The sequence below is a fragment of the Ostrea edulis genome, chromosome 10 (genome assembly GCF_947568905.1).
Source record: "Ostrea edulis chromosome 10, xbOstEdul1.1, whole genome shotgun sequence".
In the NCBI taxonomy this organism is placed as follows: domain Eukaryota; kingdom Metazoa; phylum Mollusca; class Bivalvia; order Ostreida; family Ostreidae; genus Ostrea; species Ostrea edulis.
The window spans coordinates 13111637-13137752 of record NC_079173.1 but is presented as its reverse complement, the minus strand read 5'-3'; the positions used below and the strand labels follow the sequence as shown (position 1 = coordinate 13137752).

The following is a 26116-nucleotide window of genomic DNA, read 5'->3' as shown; positions in this document are numbered from 1 at the left end:
TTAAGTAGTGTAGATTTAATACAATATTTAAGTATCCTTAAGTAGTGTAGATTTAATACAATATTTAAGTATCCTAAAGTAGTGTAGATTTAATACAATATTTAAGTATACTCGGGTAGTGTAGATTTAATACAATATTTAAGTATACTCGAGTAGTGTAGATTCAATGCAATATTTAAGTATACTTGAGTAGTGTAGATTCAATACAATATTTAAGTATCCTTGAGTAGTGCAGATTTAATACAATACTTAAGTATACTCGAGTAGTGTAGATTCAATGCAATATTTAAGTATACTCGGGTAGTGTAGATTTAATACAATATTTAAGTATCCTTGAGTAGTGTAGATTTAATACAATATTTAAGTATCCTCAAGTAGTCTTAATTCAATACAATATTTAAGTATACTCGGGTAGTGTAGATTCAATGCAATATTTAAGTATCCTTGAGTAGTGTAGATTTAATACTATATTTAAGTATCCTTGAGTAGTGTAGATTTAATACAATATTTAAGTATCCTTAAGTAGTGTAGATTTAATACAATATTTAAGTATACTCGAGTAGTGTAGATTTAATACAATATTTAAGTATACTCGGGTAGTGTAGATTCAATACAATATTTAAGTATCCTTGAGTAGTGTAGATTCAATACAATATTTAAGTATCCTTGAGTAGTGCAGATTTAATACAATACTTAAGTATACTCGAGTAGTGTAGATTCAATGCAATATTTAAGTATACTCGGGTAGTGTAGATTTAATACAATATTTAAGTATCCTTGAGTAGTGTAGATTTAATACAATATTCAAGTATCCTCAAGTAGTCTTAATTCAATACAATATTTAAGTATACTCGGGTAGTGTAGATTCAATGCAATATTTAAGTATCCTTGAGTAGTGTAGATTTAATACTATATTTAAGTATCCTTGAGTAGTGTAGATTTAATACAATATTTAAGTATCCTTAAGTAGTGTAGATTTAATACAATATTTAAGTATACTTGAGTAGTGTAGATTTAATACAATATTTAAGTATACTCGGGTAGTGTAGATTCAATACAATATTTAAGTATCCTTGAGTAGTGTAGATTCAATACAATATTTAAGTATCCTCAAGTAGTCTTAATTCAATACAATATTTAAGTATACTCGGGTAGTGTAGATTCAATACAATAATGAAGTATCCTCAAGTAGTCTTCCTCTTCATTCAAATTCGTTCAAACAATGACCATTAGTGCAAAGACAAGGCTGCAATAGGAGATTTAAGTTTTACAATCAAATCTGTCTAGGAAAGTTCCCTCCACATGATCTATATGATTATCTCATAATTCACAATGGCTAGCTCCTTATAATCAACATGGCTACAATCTGTCAAATTAACATGCAACCATCTTCATATAGTGTGGTCACTGTGGATTCTAAATCAAACCATGATAGGCCACAATAGGAGTGTGAAAAAAAAACATGACAATTTGTCTAAACAATATGCAAGCAACCTGAAACATGCACCTTGTTGATCTTGGTTTATTGTTGTGATGTGAAGTTGCGGTTTCACTTTAATATCACATCTTAACACGAGAGTCCACCCAACACACCATGACACACATTTATTCACTACAGCATTACACATAATTATAGACATGTAAAGGTATATTTGATAAAAGATTATCTAAACTGTAATGTAATCTGCAGTTTTCAGTAAAATGAACAGTATTCACTTTCACAACAATCTATTGCAAGAAGATTGTTTCATCCTTGCGTTTTTTCTGTACCACTGTGCCAGGTTTATTTTGAGCATCAGGGTGATTAGCCAGCTCTGGCGGACAGACAGATACAGGACTTAACAGGATTGTCTGCTTCAGGTCATACAGCACGGAGGCATCATGATCTGGGCTCACGAATGTTATGGCGACACCAGTCTTCCCAGCTCGTCCAGTACGACCAATACGATGGGTGTAATCTGACAAGTCACAAAACAAATAGCTACATGTACCAAAGAGTCACTTAAGTATAAGATTCTCACAATTTGACATTAAAAATGACTGAGAAATCTTGCCAAAATGTGCTCATAACATGAAATATAGGTAATGTACAGTGTGAAAAATTACCAAGAAGACAAAAGATATTCTTACCCTCGATGGATTTAGCCATGTCGTAATTTATAACCACGGAAACGTCCTTGATGTCAATACCACGACCGGCGACATCTGTAGCCACTAGGATGTCTTTGGTTCCACCCTTCAGACTGGCCAGAGCAAACTCTCTCTGCTCCTGCCCTTTACCTCCATGTAATGTGCAAGCATTGTACTGAAAAAGGACATTGATTTTTAACTAACCGGACAATTTGTATATGAGAATTCTGAGATATAAACAAGAGGTACTGTGAGCAATGCTCACTAAGAATACCCCCCGCTTACCCCAATCTCCCAAAGGGTGTTGGTAATAGGTATAAACTACCTCTTTTCTGAGTGTAAAAAACAAATGGCATGACAAACCGAACCATATTGCTACTTCGATGTCCAGTGCGCGTGACCTTTGACCTTTTGACCCCAAAATCGATAGGGAACATCTTCATCCCATGAGTAGTCCATATGTATGATATGGTGACTGTAGGTGGAAAGGAAAACACTTTAGAGCCAGGAAACCCTATTGCTACTTCGATGTTCAGTGCGCTTGACCTTTGACCTTTTGACCCCAAAATCAATAGGGAACATCTTCATCCCATGGGTAGTCCATATGTGTGATATGGTGACGGTAGGTGGAAAGGAAAACACTTTATAGCCCGGAAACCATATTGCTACTTCGATGTCCAGTGCGCTTGACCTTTGACCTTTTGACCCCAAAATCGATAGGGAACACCTTCATCCCATGGGTAGTCCATATGTATGATATGGTGATTGTAGGTGAAAAGGATAACACTTTAGAGCCCGGAAACCATATTGCTACTTCGATGTCCAGTGCGCTTGACCTTTGACCTTTTGACCCCAAAATCGATAGGGAACATCTTCATCCCATGGGTAGTCCATATGTATGATATGGTGATTGTAGGTGAAAAGGATAATGCTTTAGAGCCTGGAAACCATTGCGTCTACAGACGGACGGACGGACAACCCGATACTTGTTGCGGGGGGTATAATAACAGAGATAAAGGATAGAAAAGTTTAATGAGATTTCCAGCAGCTGTCTTTCAGTGGCAGATCTGAAAAAAAAATTTCAAATGGGAGGGGGGGGGTGTCATTGCAAGCCTATATGGTACCATTACCACTCTATAAAAGAAGGAAGCGTGTGGTTGCAAACTTCATAAATGGCAGAAAATGACCATTCCCCCCCCCTCCCCCCAAAAGTTTCAAGAGGGGGATGCAATCCCTGGGGTTCCTTCTCTGGATCTGCCACTGTTTAGTGTGTATTTCTTAGTGAAAACTATTAACACCTAAAAACTTAAGGACAAGCATTCACAACCCACAACCTACCCCCATTTTTTCCAAAGACTTTGCCAGCACATCTGCTCCTTTCTTCTGGTTCACAAAGATAATAATAGGAGGATCGATTCCTTGTTCCAGGATATGTACCAACTTCTTCCTGAATATCATCAATTCAAATTCAGTTTTCATCCAACATTTCCACATATGCATTTTTTTTTATCACCCAGCAATATATGCATTTCAACAATATTTTGAAAGATTATTCTCATAAGAATTCTCTTGAAATAAGTGTTAATTTTTTTGAATTGGGAATTTCTTAAGAGTAAAATGAATAATATTTGACTATGGACCTAAGAGATGACTCTTGTTGACTATAAATGAGTACACATTTTACCAAAATCATATGGCATACCTCTTTTCTGCTGAGGACACCATGTAGACGATCTGTTCTGTCCTCTCCGTGGGTTTGCCTACAGATCCTATGTACACCATAGCAGGCCTACGCAGATAGGACCTGGCCAGTCTCTCCACAGCGGGGGGCATTGTAGCCGTGAACATGACAGTCTGAAAAACATTGCATCTCCATATAAGAGCACAACCATTATCATGTCTGCAACAACATTATGTACATTTCTATTTGTATAGTTCCGTGGGGATCCGGGTTAGAACAGATCCTCAGCACCCCTTGCTTGTCGTAAGAGGCAACTAAATGGGGTGGTCCTTCAGATGAGACCGCAAAAACGGGTCCCGTGTCACAGAAGGTGTGGCACGATAAAGATCCCTCCCTGCTCAAAGACCATAAGCGCCGAGCATAAAGTTTGCTGCCTTTCACTGGCATTGGTAACGTCTCCATATGAGTGAAATATTCTCAAGAGGAACGTTAAACAATATTCAATCAATCAATCTATATGTATGAATGAATGTAACTTTTCCTTTTATTGTTCAATAAAAATGAAATATTCTTATATTATATTGTATTTTGACTCGAGATTAAAAGAATGTAAATGTATATATTGTCCTTCAGGCACTACTTTCCTCCTTCCCTGTACAGACTCTAACTGGTTATATACTGTATGAACAACACATTGTTCTATTAAATAACCTTTGATCAAGCCTTCAGCTGAAACAAATAGCAGGACGGGTAATCTTAGTGGTTCAGTAGAGCTCATATCATCATTAGTTCTTTAAAACTGGGTAAATTTAAAATTATCCACTGTACTAAAGCAACTAAAGCATGCTTTGGACAAATTTTGAATAGAAGGAATCATTTGGACAAAAATTACAATGAACAAATATTTCCCTGTATGCTGTATTCATTAAGACAAGATAAGTTAAGAAAAATGCACGAAAATTCAAATTAGATGCAAGATAATTTGGATTAAATGCAATGTAATTTTGAATAGATTCAAGACGATTTAAAAACGTACACTGAGAAGGACGGTCAATTTCAGACCAAAAAAATCACGATGTCAGTATTTTTATTTGCAAGTTGAAATAGGTCGGTTAAAAATAGTAATGAAATGATTTACGTTAAGTTCACTCTTATTTTTTAATTTTCACATTCCATTTTTCACTTTTTTAATGTTTAGCCTGTGATGTCATTGTATGATAACCTCAAGAACGCGCTGCAGATGTACACATTACATGTACAGATAAATATGATTACAACTATACCATGCTCTTTCCCAAACAACATAGGTTCATGTAGGACCTCCCCATCCATGAAGTCTTGAGCATTCAAACCTGCCGAAAAACCCTGATAAGCATGGCATATCAAATTTCTCTCATACCTGACGATACTTTTTCTTTGAACTGAAATTCAGTAACATTTTCGAATCATCTTCAGCGTCATCTGTGTCCGGTTTCTGGTTTGAGACTGGTAAATATTCTAGAATTTTCTGCACATCTGGTTCAAAACCCATGTCAATCATTCTGTCGGCTTCATCCATTACTACATAGGTACACTGGGCCAGAACCAGGTACCGGTTCTCCAGAACATCAATCAAACGACCGGGTGTAGCTATCACAATCTAAAAGGTGTCGGAACATTAAAAAAGTATGATATGCATGTATCTAAATATACTTGTCTTATCAAACAAAATCCTCTTACTACATGTGATATTGGGTCTTTCAAATCTACATTTCGTGGAACCTTGCGTATAGCAAGCTTTAAAAACATGTTTCCTTCTAATGCATTTTAAAACGAGTGAAATTTCACGATGAATAACAAAATATTTCTGAAGAGGAAAAACTCTGTATTGTTAGAATGGTTTCTTTTGTATTTGATGTCAATGTTAATTCTTTATGACTGATCGCGTCTTAGCTACCTCGCATCCTTGTCGTAACTTAAATCCCTGCTCCTCCCTCGAGATACCTCCTATAATGGCCACAGTTCGGATGTTTAGGTGCTCACCAAATTTGATGGTCTCCTCCTCAATCTGCTGGGCCAACTCACGAGTTGGGGCCAAGATTATAGCATATGGGCCTTGGTCATTGTCATCAAATCTGGAGGATAATAAAAAAATTGATTAATAATATTCAGATCTTCATTTTACTTGTATTTCATTTCTGGTTTGCAGACAGTGAATGCGTATGAAATTCAGTATTGAAAAATGATGGAGCATATCATAGTCCCGTGCGTTTTCCTAGTTACCAGTTGTTCCGTAAATCATAACATACTGAAAAGGTGGAGCCTCTTAATGTACAATAACTTCTAACATCAAGAAGTAATTGTACAGGTAAAGACAAACAGCTCACCTCTCTTATGAATTCAGGATTACCAAGATAAACAACTCACCTCTCTAATCAATTCCGAATTCTACTGAGATAAACATCTCACCTCCACAATCAACTCAGAATTCTACCGAGATAAACATCTCACCTCTCTAATAAATTTAGAATTCTACTGAGATAAACATCTCACCTCTACAATCAATTCAGAATTCTACCGAGATAAACATCTCACCTCCACAACCAATTCAGAATTCTACTGAGATAAACATCTCACCTCTACAATCAATTCAGAATTCTACTGAGATAAACAACTCGCCTCTCTAATCAATTCAGAATTCTACCGAGATAAACATCTCACCTCTCTAATCATTTCCGAATTCTACTGAGATAATCATCTCACCTCTTTAATCAATTCAGAATTCTAACAAGATAAACATCTCACCTCTCTGATCTATTTAGAATTCTACTGAGATAAACATCTCACCTCCACAATCAATTCAGAATTCTACTGAGATAAACAACTCGCCTCTCTAATCAATTCAGAATTCTACTGAGATAAACATCTCACCTCTCTAATCATTTCCGAATTCTGCTGAGATAATCATCTCACCTCTCTAATCAATTCAGAATTCTACCAAGATAAACATCTCACCTCTCTGATCTATTTAGAATTCTACTGAGATAAACATCTCACCTCCACAATCAATTCAGAATTCTACCGAGATAAACATCTCACCTCTCTAATCATTTCCGAATTCTACTGAGATAAACATCTCACCTCCACAATCAATTCAGAATTCTACTGAGATAAACATCTCACTTCACTAATCAATTTAGAATTATACTGAGATAAACACATCACCTCTACAATCAATTCAGAATTCTACAGAGATAAACAACTCACCTCTCTAATCAATTTAGAATTCTACTGAGATAAACATCTCACCTCTACAATCAATTCAGAATTCTACTGAGATAATCATCTCACCTCTCTCATCATTTCCGAATTCTACTGAGATAAACATCTCACCTCTCTAATCAATACAGAATTACCAAGATAATCATCTCACCTCTCTAATTTTGGGAGTGAGGTAATCCACTTCAGTAGAGGCAGTAAGAAGGCTGCCGTTTTCCCGCTGCCAGTCTCGGCTACTCCGATTATGTCCCGATTCTGTAGACCAATAGGTATGGCTTGTCGCTGAATTGGTGTCGGTTCCTGTCAAATTAGATCTTTGTTATTAATAGGAATTTTCAGCAGATAATTGTTCAATTTCATATTCATTTCAATACTGCCTCCCTACACTCTCAAAAGGTTTCTCTTCTCATGTTTTCTCGCGCTTACTAAGTTATTTTGAGTTTCCTTTTTGTATTTTTTTCTCTCGTTTCACTGTGATTTTGAAGGTCAAGGCCATAGCCACACTTACTAAAATGCTTTAAAACATCAGCGTTTAGCAGCAAAGTAACAAGATCCATAATGAAAAGGTTAACGAAGGAAGAGTTGACTCAAACATAGTTTGTTTTGAAACAATTTCTATTAAGAACAGTTTATTATCGTAATTCTGTAGAAACCCATTGGATTACTTTTATGACAATTTTCACTAACCCAGACAAATTTTAACTAGCCTTGGACGTCAGGCTAGTGAGTTTTTGTGACGGCTGCTTTTGAGATTTAATTCATTTTCACTACACGATTCAATATCATTTATGTAGTCCCACCTATGGGCTTGATTTGGACCAGGAATTTTCAAGTGTTGGCAGAGACGTCTTATTTATTATAATCAGACACTGCCATGCAGTCTCTCTGCTTGATATTCAGGAGGATGACATTTTTAAAATTTACTGCCTTTTTCAATGTATCGTACTTGAAGTCATTCCAAGGGGCTTCAACCCCTGACCACAAGTCATTCCAAGGGGCTTCCACCCCTGACCACAAGTCATTCCAAGGGGCTTCCACCCCTGACCACAAGTCATTCCAAGGGGCTTCAACCCCTGACCACAAGTCATTCCAAGGGGCTTCCACCCCTGACCACAAGTCATTCCAAGGGGCTTCAACCCCTGACCACATGTCATTCCATGGGGTTTCAACCCCTGACCACAAGTTTCACAATTTCAACAAAAACCCTTTTCTCTTTACTATACAGTCAGTTTAGTTGAATAATATGAACCAAATACCCCCCGGCCCCAAGCACTGGAATCCCTGACCCAGGGGCCATGCATTTCACAGTTTTGGTACAGACTTTTCTGTTCATTATCATTATGGGGTATGCACTCAGTTTTGTTTTTCCATTAACAGGCTATGTAAGACATAAAGCCTGCCCATTTCACTAAAACCCCTGACTCAGAGATCATGAATTTCACAATTTTGGTCGATGCCTCTTTGCACATCAAGGACTATACACACAGTCTGCTTGATGTCTCCGAGTAGAGAGAGATTTTTGAAGGTTGTATAATTTTTTAGGTTTCTGCCTTGTCCCTTGATTTTGAGGGGGAGGAAATGTATTAGAAGCCATGAAATTCACAATGTTTGTTTCCTTTCACCGATTAATGATATAGGCCAATTTTATGAGAAAATTGAGTCAGTTAAAAAATTCTCTAAGTCATGACAGACAAAACAGATTGTAATGGGTAGCCCGAGAAACTCAGGTGAGCTAAACCTCCTGCAGTCAGACACCTTACATATATATTAAAAAAAAAGACAACCACAAACCTTGTAGCCAACTTTTTCAATAACATCCAGAATCTCTTTAGGAAGGAGGTCCGATTCTTTCCAGGATCGGAAGGGGTTAGGTATCCTCCCTCCCTTACACGAGATGTTGTAATCCTCCTTAAAGATTCTCCAGTCTCTCTCGGTCATATCTTCCAAACCTTTGTCGGACCAGTGACGATCATCCCACTTCTGCTTAGCCTCTTTCTTAGCAAGATTTTTCTGATGCTTCCTGCAAGTGATCACAGCACATACAGAATACATGTAGAAATCACATACCACATACATGTACATGTAGTAATCACACAGCACATACATGTAGTAATCACACAACACATACATGTAGTAATCACACAGCACATACATGTAGTAATCACACAACACATACATGTAGTAATCACACAACACATACATGTAGTAATCACACAACACATACATGTAGTAATCACACAACACATACATGTAGTAATCACACAACACATACATGTAGTAATCACACAACACATACATGTAGTAATCACATAGCACATACATGTACATGTAGTAATCACACAACACATACATGTAGTAATCACACAACACATACATGTAGTAATCACACAACACATACATGTAGTAATCACACAGCACATACATGTAGTAATCACACAACACATACATGTAGTAATCACACAGCATGTACATGTAGTAATCACACAACACATACATGTAGTAATCACACAGCACATACATGTAGTAATCACACAGCATGTACATGTAGTAATCACACAACACATACATGTAGTAATCACACAACACATACATGTAGTAATCACACAGCATGTACATGTAGTAATCACACAACACATACATGTAGTAATCACACAACACATACATGTAGTAATCACATAGCACATACATGTACATGTAGTAATCACACAGCACATACATGTAGTAATCACACAACACATACATGTAGTAATCACACAGCACATACATGTAGTAATCACACAACACATACATGTAGTAATCACACAGCATGTACATGTAGTAATCACACAACACATACATGTAGTAATCACACAGCACATACATGTAGTAATCACACAGCATGTACATGTAGTAATCACACAACACATACATGTAGTAATCACACAGCATGTACATGTAGTAATCACACAACACATACATGTAGTAATCACACAACACATACATGTAGTAATCACACAGCATGTACATGTAGTAATCACACAACACATACATGTAGTAATCACACAACACGTACATGTAGTAATCACACAGCATGTACATGTAGTAATCACACAACACATACATGTAGTAATCACACAACACATACATGTAGTAATCACACAACACATACATGTAGTAATCACACAACACATACATGTAGTAATCACATAACACATACATGTAGTAATCACATAACACATACATGTAGTAATCACATAGCACATACATGTAGTAATCACACAACACATACATGTAGTAATCACACAACACATACATGTAGTAATCACACAACACATACATGTAGTAATCACACAACACATACATGTAGTAATCACACAACACATACATGTAGTAATCACACAGCACATACATGTAGTAATCACACAACACATACATGTAGTTATCACACAACACATACATGTAGTAATCACACAACACATACATGTAGTAATCACACAACACATACATGTAGTAATCACACAACACATACATGTAGTAATCACACAACACATACATGTAGTAATCACACAACACACACATGTAGTAATCACACAACACACACATGTAGTAATCACACAACACACACATGTAGTAATCACACAACACATACATGTAGTAATCACACAACACATACATGTAGTAATCACACAACACATACATGTAGTAATCACACAACACATACATGTAGTAATCACATAGCACATACATGTAGTATTCACAAAACACATACATGTAGTAATCACATAGCACATACATGTAGTAATCACACAACACATACATGTAGTAATCACACAACACATACATGTAGTAATCACACAACACATACATGTAGTAATCACATAGCACATACATGTAGTAATCACACAACACATACATGTAGTAATCACACAACACATACATGTAGTAATCACACAGCACATACATGTAGTAATCACACAACACATACATGTAGTAATCACATAACACATACATGTAGTAATCACACAGCACATACATGTAGTAATCACACAACACATACATGTAGTAATCACACAACACATACATGTAGTAATCACACAACACATACATGTAGTAATCACACAACACATACATGTAGTAATCACACAACACATACATGTAGTAATCACACAACACACACATGTAGTAATCACACAGCACATACATGTAGTAATCACACAGCACGTACATGTAGTAATCACACAACACATACATGTAGTAATCACACAACACATACATGTAGTAATCACACAACACATACATGTAGTTATCACACAACACACACATGTAGTAATCACACAACACATACATGTAGTTATCACATAACACATACATGTAGTAATCACACAGCACATACATGTAGTAATCACACAGCACATACATGTAGTTATCACAAAACACATACATGTAGTAATCACACAACACATACATGTAGTAATCACACAACACATACATATAGTAATCACACAACACATACATGTAGTAATCACACAACACATACATGTAATAATCACACAACACATACATGTAGTTATCACACAACACACACATGTAGTAATCACACAACACATACATGTAGTAATCACACAGCACATACATGTAGTAATCACACAACACATACATGTAGTAATCACACAACATATACATGTAGTAATCACATAACACATACATGTAGTAATCACATAGCACATACATGTAGTAATCACACAACACATACATGTAGTAATCACACAACACATACATGTAGTAATCACACAACACATACATGTAGTAATCACACAGCACGTACATGTAGTAATCACACAACACATACATGTAGTAATCACATAGCACATACATGTAGTAATCACACAGCACGTACATGTAGTAATCACACAACACATACATGTAGTAATCACACAACACATACATGTAGTAATCACACAACACATACATGTAGTAATCACACAGCACATACATGTAGTAATCACACAACACATACATGTAGTAATCACACAACACACACATGTAGTAATCACATAACACATACATGTAGTAATCACATAGCACATACATGTAGTAATCACACAGCATGTACATGTAGTTATCACACAACACATACATGTAGTAATCACATAACACATACATGTAGTAATCACACAGCACATACATGTAGTTTTTATTGGTGGAAGAGGGAACACAAATATAATGTACTTGGGAAGAGACCACCGACCCTCCGAAAGTAAACTGGGAAACTTTCTCACTTACTGGCGCAAGCAGGATTCGAACCTGCGCCAACCAGAGGTGAGAGACCGTGTGATTTTGAGTGCGATGCTCTAACTACTCGGCCACGGAGCCCCCCCCCCCCCCCCCCCCCACAGACATTCTATAAACATTCTACACAGTAACATTCTTACTTTTCTTGTTCCTTTTCTTCAGCTGTACGTCTCTTCTCCAGAAGGTCTCCATAAAACATTGACTGATCTTTTTTCTGTGCCTAATGAATAGGATTGTATAAAATAAACATTTGGGTGATAAAATTTTCATATCGTTGTTCAATATTTTTTTCATCAATTAATGATGGGACCTTAAAAGATTTAATCAAACATCAATTAATGGGTAATTTCTGGTTCTGATTATTGATGAAAATATTCCTTAATTAAAGTTGCTATTCAATTTTAAAATAAAAAGAATAAACTAGGGCTGTCCTAAGATAATTGAAATGTAATATCCATTTACCACTGTAGCTTCTGAATAATGTACAGTCTGTATGTTTGACCCAATAGTTACTGTGATATCTATTCCTGTGGTATGTCTGACTCAATAGTTACTGTGATATCTATTCCTGTAGTGTGTCTGACCCAATAGTTACTGTGATATCTATTCCTGTAGTGTGTCTGACTCAATAGTTACTGTGATATCTATTCCTGTAGTGTGTCTGACTCAATAGTTACTATGATATCTATTCCTGTAGTGTGTCTGACTCAATAGTTACTGTGATATCTATTCCTGTAGTGTGTCTGACTCAATCGTTAGTGTGATATCTATTCCTGTAGTGTGTCTGACCCAATAGTTACTGTGATATCTATTCCTGTAGTGTGTCTGACTCAATAATTACTGTGATATCTATTCCTGTAGTGTGTCTGACTCAATAATTACTGTGATATCTATTCCTGTAGTGTGTCTGACTCAATAGTTACTGTGATATCTATTCCTGTAGTGTGTCTGACTCAATAATTACTGTGATATCTATTCCTGTAGTGTGTCTGACTCAATAGTTACTGTGATATCTATTCCTGGTGTGTCTGACTCTATAGTTACTGTGATATCTATTCCTGTAGTGTGTCTGACTCAATAGTTACTGTGATATCTATTCCTGTAGTGTGTCTGACTCAATAGTTACTGTGATATCTATTCCTGTAGTGTGTCTGACCCAATAGTTACTGTGATATCTATTCCTGTAGTGTGTCTGACTGAATAGTTACTGTGATATCTATTGCTGTAGTGTCTGACTCAATAGTTACTGTGATATCTATTCCTGTAGTGTGTCTGACTCAATAGTTACTGTGATATCTATTCCTGTAGTGTGTCTGACTCAATAGTTACTGTGATATCTATTCCTGTAGTGTGTCTGACTCAATAGTTACTGTGATATCTATTCCTGTAGTGTGTCTGACTCAATAGTTACTGTGATATCTATTCCTGTAGTGTGTCTGACTCAATAGTTACTGTGATATCTATTGCTGTAGTGTGTCTGACTCAATAGTTACTGTGATATCTATTCCTGTAGTGTGTCTGACTCAATAGTTACTGTGATATCTATTCCTGTAGTGTGTCTGACTCTATAGTTACTGTGATATCTATTCCTGTAGTGTCTGACTCAATAGTTACTGTGATATCTATTCCTGTAGTGTCTGACTCAATAGTTACTGTGATATCTATTCCTATAGTGTGTCTGACTCAATAGTTACCTTGATATCTATTCCCGCTATATGTCCTCTACCAAAGAACTGGACGGCATGCTTATCTTTGTACAATACATTGTAATCTTGCGATGTGTCATCGCCAGCATCCCAGTCAAAAACAAACTTCCTGTCGTTTAAACGGCGAATTCGACGCTTCTTCTTCATTATTCCGAGATATCTCTCCTGTAACATAAATCCAAGCCATTCTGTATAAGCACTGAAAGGTGGGTTGTTGAATGAAAATGATTTTTTTTTCCAGTATGTGCAATAAAACCAAAAGAAGTCAACCATTTCAAAATAACATCAATGCTCCATACTCATCTACAGTATTCACAGATTAGCATTTTAACTCACTCATCCTTTACTAGATTTGACTGACCTTCTGACTCAAGATGAAATGTAAATCTATTAATACTTAATTCTTACTCATAAAATTATCAAAAATAAAAGTTTTGATAATTGATTTAGATTTTTCCTAACGGAATATTCAGAAATGTTTGGACACTGACAAATCAAAGCTATAATCAGCCATTATTTTGAATTTTACTATTGTAGCTTGGTTTATAATTGGTGAAGTACTTGTCTCTTTTTTTTAATAAACCAAACATGATTTTTACCACCACATTGGACAGGCTACGTTTTACATTTATCCATGATAAGAGTAGACATATTTTGTTCTATCACATTAAAACAATCTCATTTATGGAAATTTTCACAGGCATTAAAATTTCGTAGTTTTGGCAAAATATTATTTATCAGTACATGGATTTTTAAATTCCTGTGAGGATCTGGATTAGAATAGGCCCTCAATACCACTTGCTTGCTGTAAGAGGTGGCTAAATGGGATGGTCCTTTGGATGAAACCACAAAAACTGAGGCCCCGTGTCACAAAAGGTGTGGCACGATATAGATCCCTCCCCGCTCAATGGCCGTAAGAGCTGAGCATAGGCCTAAATTTTGCACCCTTCACTGGCAATGGTGACGTCTCCATACAAGTAAAAAATTCTCGAGTGGGATGTTAAACAATATACAACCAGGCTTGGAGGTTATAAAACTTTTTTGAGCACGTTTTCATACTCAAACTCTGTGCTCTAAATTGTAATCATAATCAAAAGTGAAGGTTATAAAACTTTAATAAAATCATTCTCGCACTCAAATGGAGTACATTCTCAAGGTTTTTCGAGTATGTTTCAAAGCTTGCTCAGAGTTATACTCAAAACAAAAATGACTAAGTTTGAGTCTGAGTATGGTAAAAGTTTAATAATCTTTGTAGAATCACTGATAAGAAATTGAACTTTATCTCTGTTACCTTGATCGCAGCCTGTTCCTTCTCCTTATCTTTGGATTCTATGACACTGTTTTTCTCTCCCTCCTCTCTTTCTCTCTCTCTTTCTCTCCTATCTCTATCACGACGATCTCTGTCTCGTCTGTCTCTGCTATATCTATCATCTGTATAACAAAACAAATATCAACTGGATAAAAAGGCAATAAAACAAATATCAACTGTACAAGAAGTCAATGAAACAAATATCAACAGGACAAGAGGTCGATAAAACAAATATTAACTGGTCAAGAGGTAAAATTAAACAAATATCAACAGGACAAGAGGTCAATAAAACAAATATTAACTGCACAAGAGGTCAATAAAACAAATATCAACTGGTCAAGAGGTAAAATTAAACAAATATCAACAGGACAAGAGGTCAATAAAACAAATATTAACTGCACAAGAGGTCAATAAAACAAATATTAACTGGTCAAGAGGTAAAATTAAACAAATATCAACAGGACAAGAGGTAAAAAAAACAAATATTAACAGGACAAGAGGTCAATAAAACCAAAATCGACTAGTATACAAAAAGTCAATAAAAAGATCATGAGAAATGAAAACTTTGTGTACTTCAATAGATATGGTGTGGATATTTGTAAAATAGTCTGTACAGGCTACATTACCATGCTTACTGCTAAAATGTACATCTGTCAAAAAATGTCCCACTACATCCATATCAATACATTCTGATCCAAAAGTATATCTTCATAACGTCAAAAAAAATTCCCTCTAGATTTTTATAAAATTCATATATTTCATGTATTTATGTTTTTCATACCTAGACACTTAAATCTATATATTTTTGAGGACCGATTTGCTGAAGTTAAGTCACAACATCTGACAAATAATATCAAGGACAACCACAGTTGTATTAACAATCAATAAAAGACAAAGATGCTGTATAAAAATCATCAACAGACATTGTTTGAGCTGTCACAGTGTCCGAAGCACTGCGGTGGTCTAGAGGTTAGAACGTTCGCCCCGCATGTGGAAGGCCAGGGTTCAAATCCTGGCCACGACAGACCTAAGTCGTTAAAACAGCTAGTGACAGTTCCATCGTCAAACGCTCGGCATCAGGTGTAAATGTCACGGGTCCTTGGAGATAACCTTAAAAACGGATGCCCTGTGTCACAGTAAGTGTGGTACGCTTAAGAACCCTCACTGCTCAATGGCCATAAGCGCCGAGCATAGGCCTAAATTTGAAGCCCTTCATCGGTCTTGGTGATGTCTCCATATGAGTGAATGATTCTCGAGAGAGAGATGTTAAACAAGATACAATCAATCAATCAATCAGTGTCTGAAACATGTCCCACTGTCAGACAGATAGTCAAAAGTTTAAGTCTTGTATCAGAAATTTCTCGATCCAAAATAACCTCAGTAAAACCACATATTTTCATCAGGTCAAATTGTGTTTTGTGAAAAAGTAAATTTACTTTCCTGATTGAGTTTCTGAGATTACAACTTCTTTCTTCGAGTTATCTTTCTTTTGTAATTCACTTTCAAATATATGTAAATTCAATCTCACATATACCACTAAATTGAACGATATTAAAAATTTCCTGAACACCACTAATTCTACTAATATTGGTGTGTTTATATCACAAAATTAATCAAATAGGACTCCGGAAAATCAATTCTTCACTACACATCTTTGTCCTTCTCTATGCCTCACCCTCTCTGCCCTGATGGAGGAACTCGAGTTGTTTCTTTTTCTCCTCCTCTTGTTTTTTCCTCTGTTCCTCTACTGCTTCCTGTCGTCTCTTCAATGCCTCAGCTGCTCTCTCTTCCTTGGTCAAAAACTTGGGCTGTAGAGCAAAACAGAAATAATGTCACCAAATGCAACTTTCCAACCCGTTATCTTGTTTCCTATGTTTAAATTCACAGGTTTAATTCATTATTATTTCTGCAAAGTTAATTTGAAATTCAAAATGATTTTCTTCCAACACTGTATTATACACAAATTTCATTTACCGTATTTTGCCGAATATAATACGCAGTGGTGTTTAATACGCACCCCCCACTTTGAGCCTAAAAGTTGGTGAAAAAACGCACTTCGGGTGTATAATACGCAGCAAAAATTTTGACCAAGCGGTAATCTTTATTTTATACTAGGTGTTAATTTTCACTTAATATTTTTGCAGAAATAATGAATTCTAAACAACGCACAATAATTTGCAAACTTTTTGAGATGAGGTCTACATCGCGGTAATCTTCAATGAGAATCTTCAGGGAAATATCAACCCGGACAAGCCTGTTCATTTCAGCAAAGCACGAGATTTTGTAGCATTAAAGTCTTAACTGACTCGATATTTCCTTTGTTGAAACTTAAAATCAATCAAATAGCCAATGTTATAAAAATAAAATTAAACAATTAAACTATCGCTTATTTTACTGTAATCAACACACCATGGTAGGTACAAAGATGCAAATTATCAACTCCTCGTTAACTACGATGACTATTAAAATGTGTAAAAAAAAATTTTGTTAGGTATTTCTTTACCCGGAGGGGGTATCTAACAAAAGCAGTGTACACAACAATGGCTTCGTAAAACACACGCTTTTACGCAAGAATAGTTATTTAAAAGATTCAAATAAGTATTTCATTAAAAATTAGGCCTATTCATAAAACTTACAGTAAACAAACTTTTAGCAAGTGACAAAATTATTTTCCAACAATTTTAGCACGTGTCAAGGCATTATTATGTACACATGCTTTCAATAATGGCGGCATGCGATGTAATGAATAGTCAGATCCAATGCAATTTGATTGGCTGTTTGTTTCATGATAATTGAATTATTTAGATATTGTAAGTATATATATCACATTTTCTGCAATTTTACGTTTCTGTAGTAATTTTCTTGAGGTCGAATTTTCTAGTTAATAAATAGGTGAACGTGAAAAGGCGTACAGTATCCGAAGCCTTGGTCTTTGAGTGAAATATTACACTACTTAATCGCCGAGTTTCATCTGGAAAAAAAGGTCAAAAACCTATTGTGGTATATAATACGCACCCCTTTCTGGCACAAAAATATTCTCTAAAAAAAGTGCGTATTATATTCGGCAAAATACGGTATTTACCATACTACAGCGACGTGTCTGTTTTGTTTTCTTCATGTATTTTTTAAAAATTTTGTGTAATCATGAATTTGGTAATCATGGTATATCTTGATGTACATGTACAGGAGACGGTTGTATCTATTCTTGAAAATCAATTCATGCAAGCTTTAAAAAGTTTATAAAGTGAAGAATGATCCATTTCCATTAGGTTATACTTGTTTAACAAATATCTACATGACATAATCTACCTTTGCTATTGAGAATGTACTATCTAACACAATCTAATTAAAATCAGACTTCTTAAATCTGCCCCATAAACTTATGTAGAGCATGCAGCACAAATCTAAGATGTCTGATTTTAATTAGATTGCCCTTTAACTTCACAACTATTGCTATATCTAGTAATACCACCACTGTATGATCCACCACTCCTTACACTGACTCTATTGTAAGTAATACCACCACTGTGTGATCCACCACTCCTTACACTGACTCTATTGTAAGTAATACCACCACTGTACGATCCACCACTCCTTACACTGACTCTATTGTAAGTAATACCACCACTGTACGATCCACCACTCCTTACACTGACTCTATTGTAAGTAATAACACCACTGTATGATCCACCACTCCTTACATTGACTCTAATGTAAGTAATACCACCACTGTGTGATCCACCACTCCTTACACTGACTCTAATGTAAGTAATACCACCACTCCTTACACTGACTCTATTGTAAGTAATACCACCACTGTATGATCCACCACTCCTTACCTTACTGTAACTAATATATTCAGCTCTCTTTACCTTACTCAGGGCCTCCTCCTCTGCCTTTTTCTTTGCCAGTAGTTCCTCAAGTGACAGAGGAACTTTCTTCACAGTGTCCTTTTTCTCATTATCATTTTCTTTCTTTAGAAGTCCCCTGTAAGTACAAATATAGGTATCATACAATAAACAATATATGTAATTATATTGACTGTACAAAAGGATAATAAATATAGGTAAAAAGGTATAGGTAAACAGAATCTTACTTATATAAATAAATACTTCATTTTTAATGCAGGGATTTATCTAGGTTGTTTTTACTACCAGTAAAAGGTACCTTTCCCCTTTGGCAACAAATGGATAAAAAAAATCCCCTTCATTTGTAGAAACTTCACAAAATTGTATAATTTTCAACAAAAATCATTTTTTTAATATTCTAAGTCATTTTCTACAATTGTGAGACTTACAAAATAAATAAAATGAGTAATCAATCACTTTATATGGCTGTTATAATCAGTGGATATTATATTCCATGGATGTCCCCTATCCCTGGAAGTTCATGACTACATTCTCAAAAATTCCCCTTAAATATAAAATGGGTACAGGTAGTAACATCTAAATGCTGGATAAAACCCTGTAATGGGGATCAAAAACAGCCCAGAGGATAGTAGGATACACAAAACTAAATTCTTCAACATACAGAGAACTGAGTCCCTTTGACTCAAGTAGAAGACGAGATCAGCCGTGGGTATCCGATGATGATGGAAGTGTAAAGAAAATGACAACTCTACCTACATTCCTCCCTTACTTAGAACTAAACAGTCTGATTAATAGCAATGTCTGCCCCCTACACACTCACCCTTTGTCCTCCCCCTACACACTCACCCTTTGTCCTGCGTCCTCCACACTCACCCTTTGTCCTGCCTCCTCCACACTCACCCTTTGTCCTGTCCTCTACACACTCACCCTTTGTCCTGTCCCCTACACACTCACCTTTTGTCCTGCCCCCTCCACACTCACCCTTTGTCCTGCCAACTACATACTCACCCTTTGTCCTGCCTCCTCCACACTCCTACACACTCACCCTTTGTCCTGCCTACTACATACTCACTCTTTGTCCTCCCCCTACACACTCACCCTTTGTCCTGCCTCCTCCACACTCCTACACACTCACCCTTTGTCCTGCCCCCTCCACACTCACCCTTTGTCCTCCCCCTTTGTCCTGCCCCCTAAACACTCACCCTTTGTCCTCCCCCTCCACACTCACCCTTTGTCCTGCCCCCTACACACTCACCCTTTGTCCTGCCTCCTCCACACTCACCTTTTGTCCTGCCCCTCTACACTCACCCTTTGTCCTGCCTCCTCCACACTCACCCTTTGTCCTGCCCCCTACCCACTCACCCTTTGTCCTGCCCCCTACACACTCACCCTTTGTCCTGCCCCCTACACACTCACCCTTTGTCCGATTTACTTGGAGACTTGTCCTTGTGTCTTCTCTTGTGACGGTCCCTGCTTCGGCTTCGTTGCCGCTCCCGACTTCGACTTCTGTGTCTGTTCCGGTCACGACTTCTAGAACGATGCCTATGAAAAAAACGTTTTGAAAATGCTTTAAATTGAGAAAAAATAGTGTCCAAAAAAAGCAGTGTCAAGCTGTGAATTATAATACATGATCAAATTATACATAAGTTCCTACTATCGAAGTCTTTCAGCTGAATGTGTATTGTGTAGCAAGGTTCTTTAACTTTGAACTCCTTTAACATTGTTTAATTTCCTGGTTCAGTCAACAGAGTTAATGGGAATGACAGAATCTTTTTATAATTGCATTGAGATCACATTTAATAACAAGCTATGTAATGTATTACAGAAAATGTACATATGCTTCTTGATGTGTGATCTTCATGACTGTGTATATATACAATGTAAATGAATTCAATGATACATCACAAAATCTGAATAGTCATAGGGGAAATTGCATGCAAGATAGGCATATTGATAGGCTGTTGATTTCGTTCAAAATTTATATGCATTTGTCAGTGTCTTTCTGCTTGTTCTAAACATCCACTGTGAAAGAGAATTCAGACAGCTTTTCTAACTTTAAGCTACCTGTCTCTACTGCGAGATCTGTGTCGCTTCCGCTTCCTGTCTCGTGACCTTGACCTAGATCTCACCCTCTTTCTGTCTGCATCGTGATTTTTGCTGTCCTCTGCCTCCATTGTTTACTCTCTGAAATAGACAGGATGATTACGTACATCATCATTTTGCAGAGAAATAAAATCTTAAGAGAACTGACACATGCACAAATTTCTAACCAAAGGAATAAAAAAGACATTGCTATGGCACCCACAAGCTGATTGTGGCACTTGCATGGGGTTCCCTTGGTTTCTGCTACAGTCCCCGAAACATTCAACTTTACATACACGTGTCCAGCATTAGTTTGACTGCAAATACATTTAAGGTAACCAACATGGCTTCATCTAAACACATTAAAAATGGTACCACTTTTGTCATCACAGTTCAAGCACTAGGGGCCTGTCACTTCAATATTTGTTTGTAGCTTTTTCATATCCACCTAAAAAATTCTAAACACTGGATGAAGTTAGATATAATAAAGATTTTTTTGTCAACATCTGTGTTTTTGTTTATTAAAGTATTTACAGAATACTTTAGAAAGTTTAACAGAAATCTCCCACAGACATATATCCGAAAATTAGCATGTCTGTAGAACACTTACTAAGAACAGAAAATACCTTCCCACAATTGGAGGTTTTCAGTGAAAAAGATGGTAAACTGTTCAAAATACAGGCCCAGAGATTATAAAACTTTTTGAGCATGTTTTCATACTCAAACTCTGTGCTCTATATCACACTCATACTTAAAAGTGAAGGCTATAAAACTTTTATAAAATCATTCTCATACTTAAACGGAGTACATGCTTAAGATTTTTCGAGTATATTTCGAAGTTTGCTCATAATTGTACTCGAAACAAACATAGCTAAGTTTGAGTATGAGTACAGTAAAAGTTTTATATAAACCTCCAGGCCAGGTCTCTATCCAGATTGATTCTAAATTGTACTTTGCAATATTAACTTAGGGTAAAATTTCTTGTGACAAACACCACAGGAGTTTGAAATTTGCTAACGCATAGCTCGTGAGGTAATAAATAAATTGAGTGAATTTTATTGACTCTGTTAATAAAATTTCGAACTTCTGTACATACATCAAACCACAGGGCTTTTCTCCCATTTTTTAAGGAGGAATGCTACAACAGAGAAATTTGATGTTGGTGAAAAGAGTAGGATGTGTACAACAATATTTTGAAATTGAAAATTTTCAAATTTACTTTATTTTGTCAAAAAATGCAGTTTTAGTAGAAAGTAATTTTTTGAAAAAAATTAAAAACCCCTGCTGGTTTTGAACCTGCTACCTACAGTTCAGCAGTTGGTATGCTAACCTACTGAGCTACTTGACTAGCTATTAAATCCAAAAGGAATAGACCAATATTGCTGATATTAATTCTATCATCCATGTAATTAAAAGGAAGTCAGCCATTATATGATTGTGTAGAGTACCTCCTTAACATATAGCATTCCTTGTGATATTGTTTTTTAATACCGAGCGAAGCTAGGACGGACCGAAGGCCCGTCCGCGAAGCAAGGCTCTAAAGGTAACACGTATGTAAAAGAAAAAAGTCAAAATCAGCAAAAGAAAAAGAGACAATCTCTATGTACGTTCACTGAAATTTTCGTGATCCATATGGGCGCCGCCATTTATTTTTTCATCACCTGCTTCAACAGTTATTCGTGTTTTATTTTGAATGCCAATAATAGACGACTCTGACGTGCAATTCGTAATTTAAACACTCTGTTCTAAGTGAATAGTATAATTATCACTGTAACAGGTTTTAGCAAATAATTACATATAAAACCGGAATACGACTAAATAGATGAACGAGTTCATGAGTTTCTTTAAATAAGAATATACGATAAAATTACGGTTACATTTTTACCATTTTGAATTTATTGGTTAATTTTGTTTAGTTTTATAATGGCCTTTTTCATTGCATACGGAATGTATTATTGTTGTTTATAATTGTTTGCTTTGTAAAAGGTTGAGGCTAAATGTGACATCACAATACACAGTTTACGTTGCCTTGTGTTTTATTTCCCGTGTTCAATGAATAGGAGGATCCTGTAAAACTGTTGTCCCCATATAAACCCCTTTAATATTGAGATGTTACTGGGTTTTTAGCGCAAGGAAAATTTCATTAAAAATATATATTTTTAAATGAATCATAACCTACCATACTTAACGGAATTATGATTACCACTTGGGACACTCCAATGACCATTACATGCTTCGCTCGGTCCAACGGTCACACCGTATACATATTAGGAGCAAGCTCCTGTGACCAAACATTACACTTTAAGCAGGTCCAGTACAAGGTACAATGGCATAGTTAAAAAGTTGCAAAATTATTTTTGAACATGTTTATCGTTTGAAATAATCACAACATTGTTCTAATTAGAGTTCATAACTTTTAAGAATTTTCATGAAAAGAATTTCCTTTGTGTTATTAACTGTCCACTACCCTGAGTGCAATGAGGAATAAATAAATATGTTGATTTTAAATTGTAGATTGATCCATCTGATTGCCTATCTATTATTCTGTTGATGCTCGATGACTTATTCTATGCTAAAATCTGTTCCTAAACAACCTAAAAATCCTAATTATTTGACAAATTTATGTAATCAAAATTCTTCCTATTAAAGAGACATAGTTTTAAAAGTATTTTGTGTTTACGTGTTGTATAGAGCACATAGATTTATATGCCTTTAGAAACACAAGGTTTTGACACAATCTGAACAAACTGGTATATATAGGCCTATACCAGTTTGCTCAGATTGTCAAAACCCTCAGACAGTGTGTTTAGAAATTAATTTGATAAAACGTTTAAAACTTTACAAAGACATCTTCTCTACCTAACTATAATGATTGTACCTGGTTAGAATGATCTCGGGATCGTAGGAAATTATCACTTTAACGATAGAACATTGATTCTATCTAAGATTGTACCATAGCCTGTACGTACTTATTTACGAAACTTCACAGTCGAGTCGCTAAAGAAAGCAACTCACTAAATATTGTAGTTTCCTTTACTTAGATATTTACCTCTTCTAGCTTCTTTGTTACTGTTTATTTCGATTTTACATATATCACTCGCACAGTTGGCCTATTTTATATGATAAATTCATACAAAATAATATCATTTGATCGAATCACCATCGTTTGTAGGGCGCCGCCATCTTGATTTTATTAAGTAATTCGTACTTGGAAAACCGGTGTGGCCACATTCGGCGTAGTGTAGCATATTCAATATGGACGTACAACAGCTGAGGAGATCCTCATTGGAGAATTAACGATTTTAATGCAAATAAATTACAAAATATACGAAAGCCTATTGAACTCATTTTCGTAGCTGAAAAAGAAGAAAATTTCAAAATACATTTAATATGTTGACGGTGCTAGTACCGTTTGAGCGAGCGCAGCTTCATGTATGTACATATATTTTGTAATGTTCATGCTTTGATCAGGTTCAGTTTAAACAATATCTATCTACCTAATTATCATAACATTAAGATGAATGAAATTATGTAGCTGAAACAGCTAGGTCGTTTAATTTTCTCCCATGGTTTTATATTAAAAATCATTAAAACATGTATGCATTAATGTAATTGAAATATTTTTATGCTATATATACATTTTATTTCTGCTGCCTTCACTGTGATTTGCTTAACCTTTGATGCACGACTTGTTCTGAACTGTATGGTCTTAGCAGTCCACTGCCTGTACTTTCCTTTTTTCTACTTTCCACCTTCTCAAGTTACTAATTTATGATAAAAATGCCCAAACCTTAAACCTTTCAAGATTGTAAAACCGCATTTCAAAATAATGATAAATATAGATAAATTGATAAATTCAGCTACTGGGCATGTATATGCGCGGGACCCCCCCCCCCCCCCCCCCCCCCCCCCCCCCCCCCAACGACCTCCTGAACGCCTCGGGGGTGAATGTGTCCACTCAGACGATACGGAATCGGCTTCACAATGCAGGTCTCAACTCGAGAAGGGCATGTGTTCGAGTCCCTCTGACTGTTCGACACCGGCGGGAGCGATTGGACTGGGCTGAAGATCATGTCACTTGGACACAGAACAATTGGGTTCAAGTTCTGTTCACCGATGAGCAGGGCCGTAAATTACATGGAGGCGGAGGAGGCAGCTGCCTCCTCCAACTTTTGAGCCAAAAAAAATGAAAATTTAAAGTTCATTAGAATTTATGTTGTTTCCAATAACTAAGAACATGATACCTCCCTTAAAAAGCATTCCAAATCTTTCTTTTAGAATGAGTTAGTCAAGTAACATCTTAGAAGGCCCTAGAATCAAGGATTTTGCACGAAACGTGTTCAGTGTGCACAAAATGTGCTCAGCGTCTGGGGGCCTGGGCGGCCCCCCAGATCCCCGCCTAATTTCCTGCCTCCTCCAAATTGAAGGTTAATTTACGGCCCTGCCGATGAGTCCAGTTATTGTTTGGACTTTACAGACAGGAGGCACCGAGTGTGGCGACGACAACGTGAACGTTTCCATGATGACAACATCAGTGAACATGACCGTTATGGTGGTTGTTCCATCATGGTCTGGGGTGGAATCAGCACGCAGCAGGGTTAAGGTGTCCCGAGTAAAGTTAAAATAATCATCATAAAATGTACATCGGTGCACTTCATACTATATGACGTCACAATATAAAAGTACGTCACGACGTACAGGTCTATAGTTGTATCGCGGGGAAAATGTCATAATATTTTCTCGCTATTTATTGCCGTTATCTAGTGTTCAAGCTGTATGTGTTTTAATCTGTTTGTTAGATGACCCGCCC

General features: G+C 36.3%; 1 protein-coding gene across 2 annotated transcripts; it reads right to left on the bottom strand.

The window, feature by feature from the left end:
- Nucleotides 1-1590: 1590 nt before the first annotated feature.
- On the bottom strand, nt 1591-24528 carry LOC125666833 (probable ATP-dependent RNA helicase DDX23). Of its 2 annotated transcripts, none has more exons than XM_048900160.2 (16): nt 24356-24528; nt 21289-21408; nt 20641-20766; nt 19228-19342; nt 17031-17163; nt 15338-15477; nt 14035-14211; nt 12481-12560; nt 8861-9089; nt 7224-7369; nt 5748-5925; nt 5211-5450; nt 3833-3984; nt 3469-3577; nt 2131-2305; nt 1591-1958 (listed from the first exon to the last, which is right to left on the bottom strand). In XM_048900160.2, the coding sequence occupies exons 2-16, from the start codon at nt 21396-21398 to the stop codon at nt 1729-1731; spliced, it is 2340 nt and encodes a 779-aa protein (XP_048756117.2). In that variant the 5' UTR covers nt 21399-21408; nt 24356-24528; the 3' UTR covers nt 1591-1728. The 2 variants fall into 2 exon arrangements, with proteins under 2 accessions (XP_048756117.2, XP_056007989.1); XM_056152014.1 differs by lacking the exon at nt 24356-24528 and adding an exon at nt 22403-22439.
- Between the last annotated feature and the right edge of the window lie 1588 nt (nt 24529-26116).

Bases quoted from the DNA above. Each gene is read 5' to 3' on its own strand.
- LOC125666833 (XM_048900160.2), bottom strand. From the start codon at position 21,398: ATGGAGGCAGAGGACAGCAAAAATCACGATGCAGACAGAAAGAGGGTG. The intron at 5,451-5,747 runs GTAGCTAAGACG...GACACCTTTTAG, and splicing joins AGTTACGACAAGGATGCGAG to ATTGTGATAGCTACACCCGG. The intron at 3,985-5,210 runs GTATGAGAGAAA...AATGTTTTTCAG, and splicing joins CAAAGAAAAAGTATCGTCAG to ACTGTCATGTTCACGGCTAC.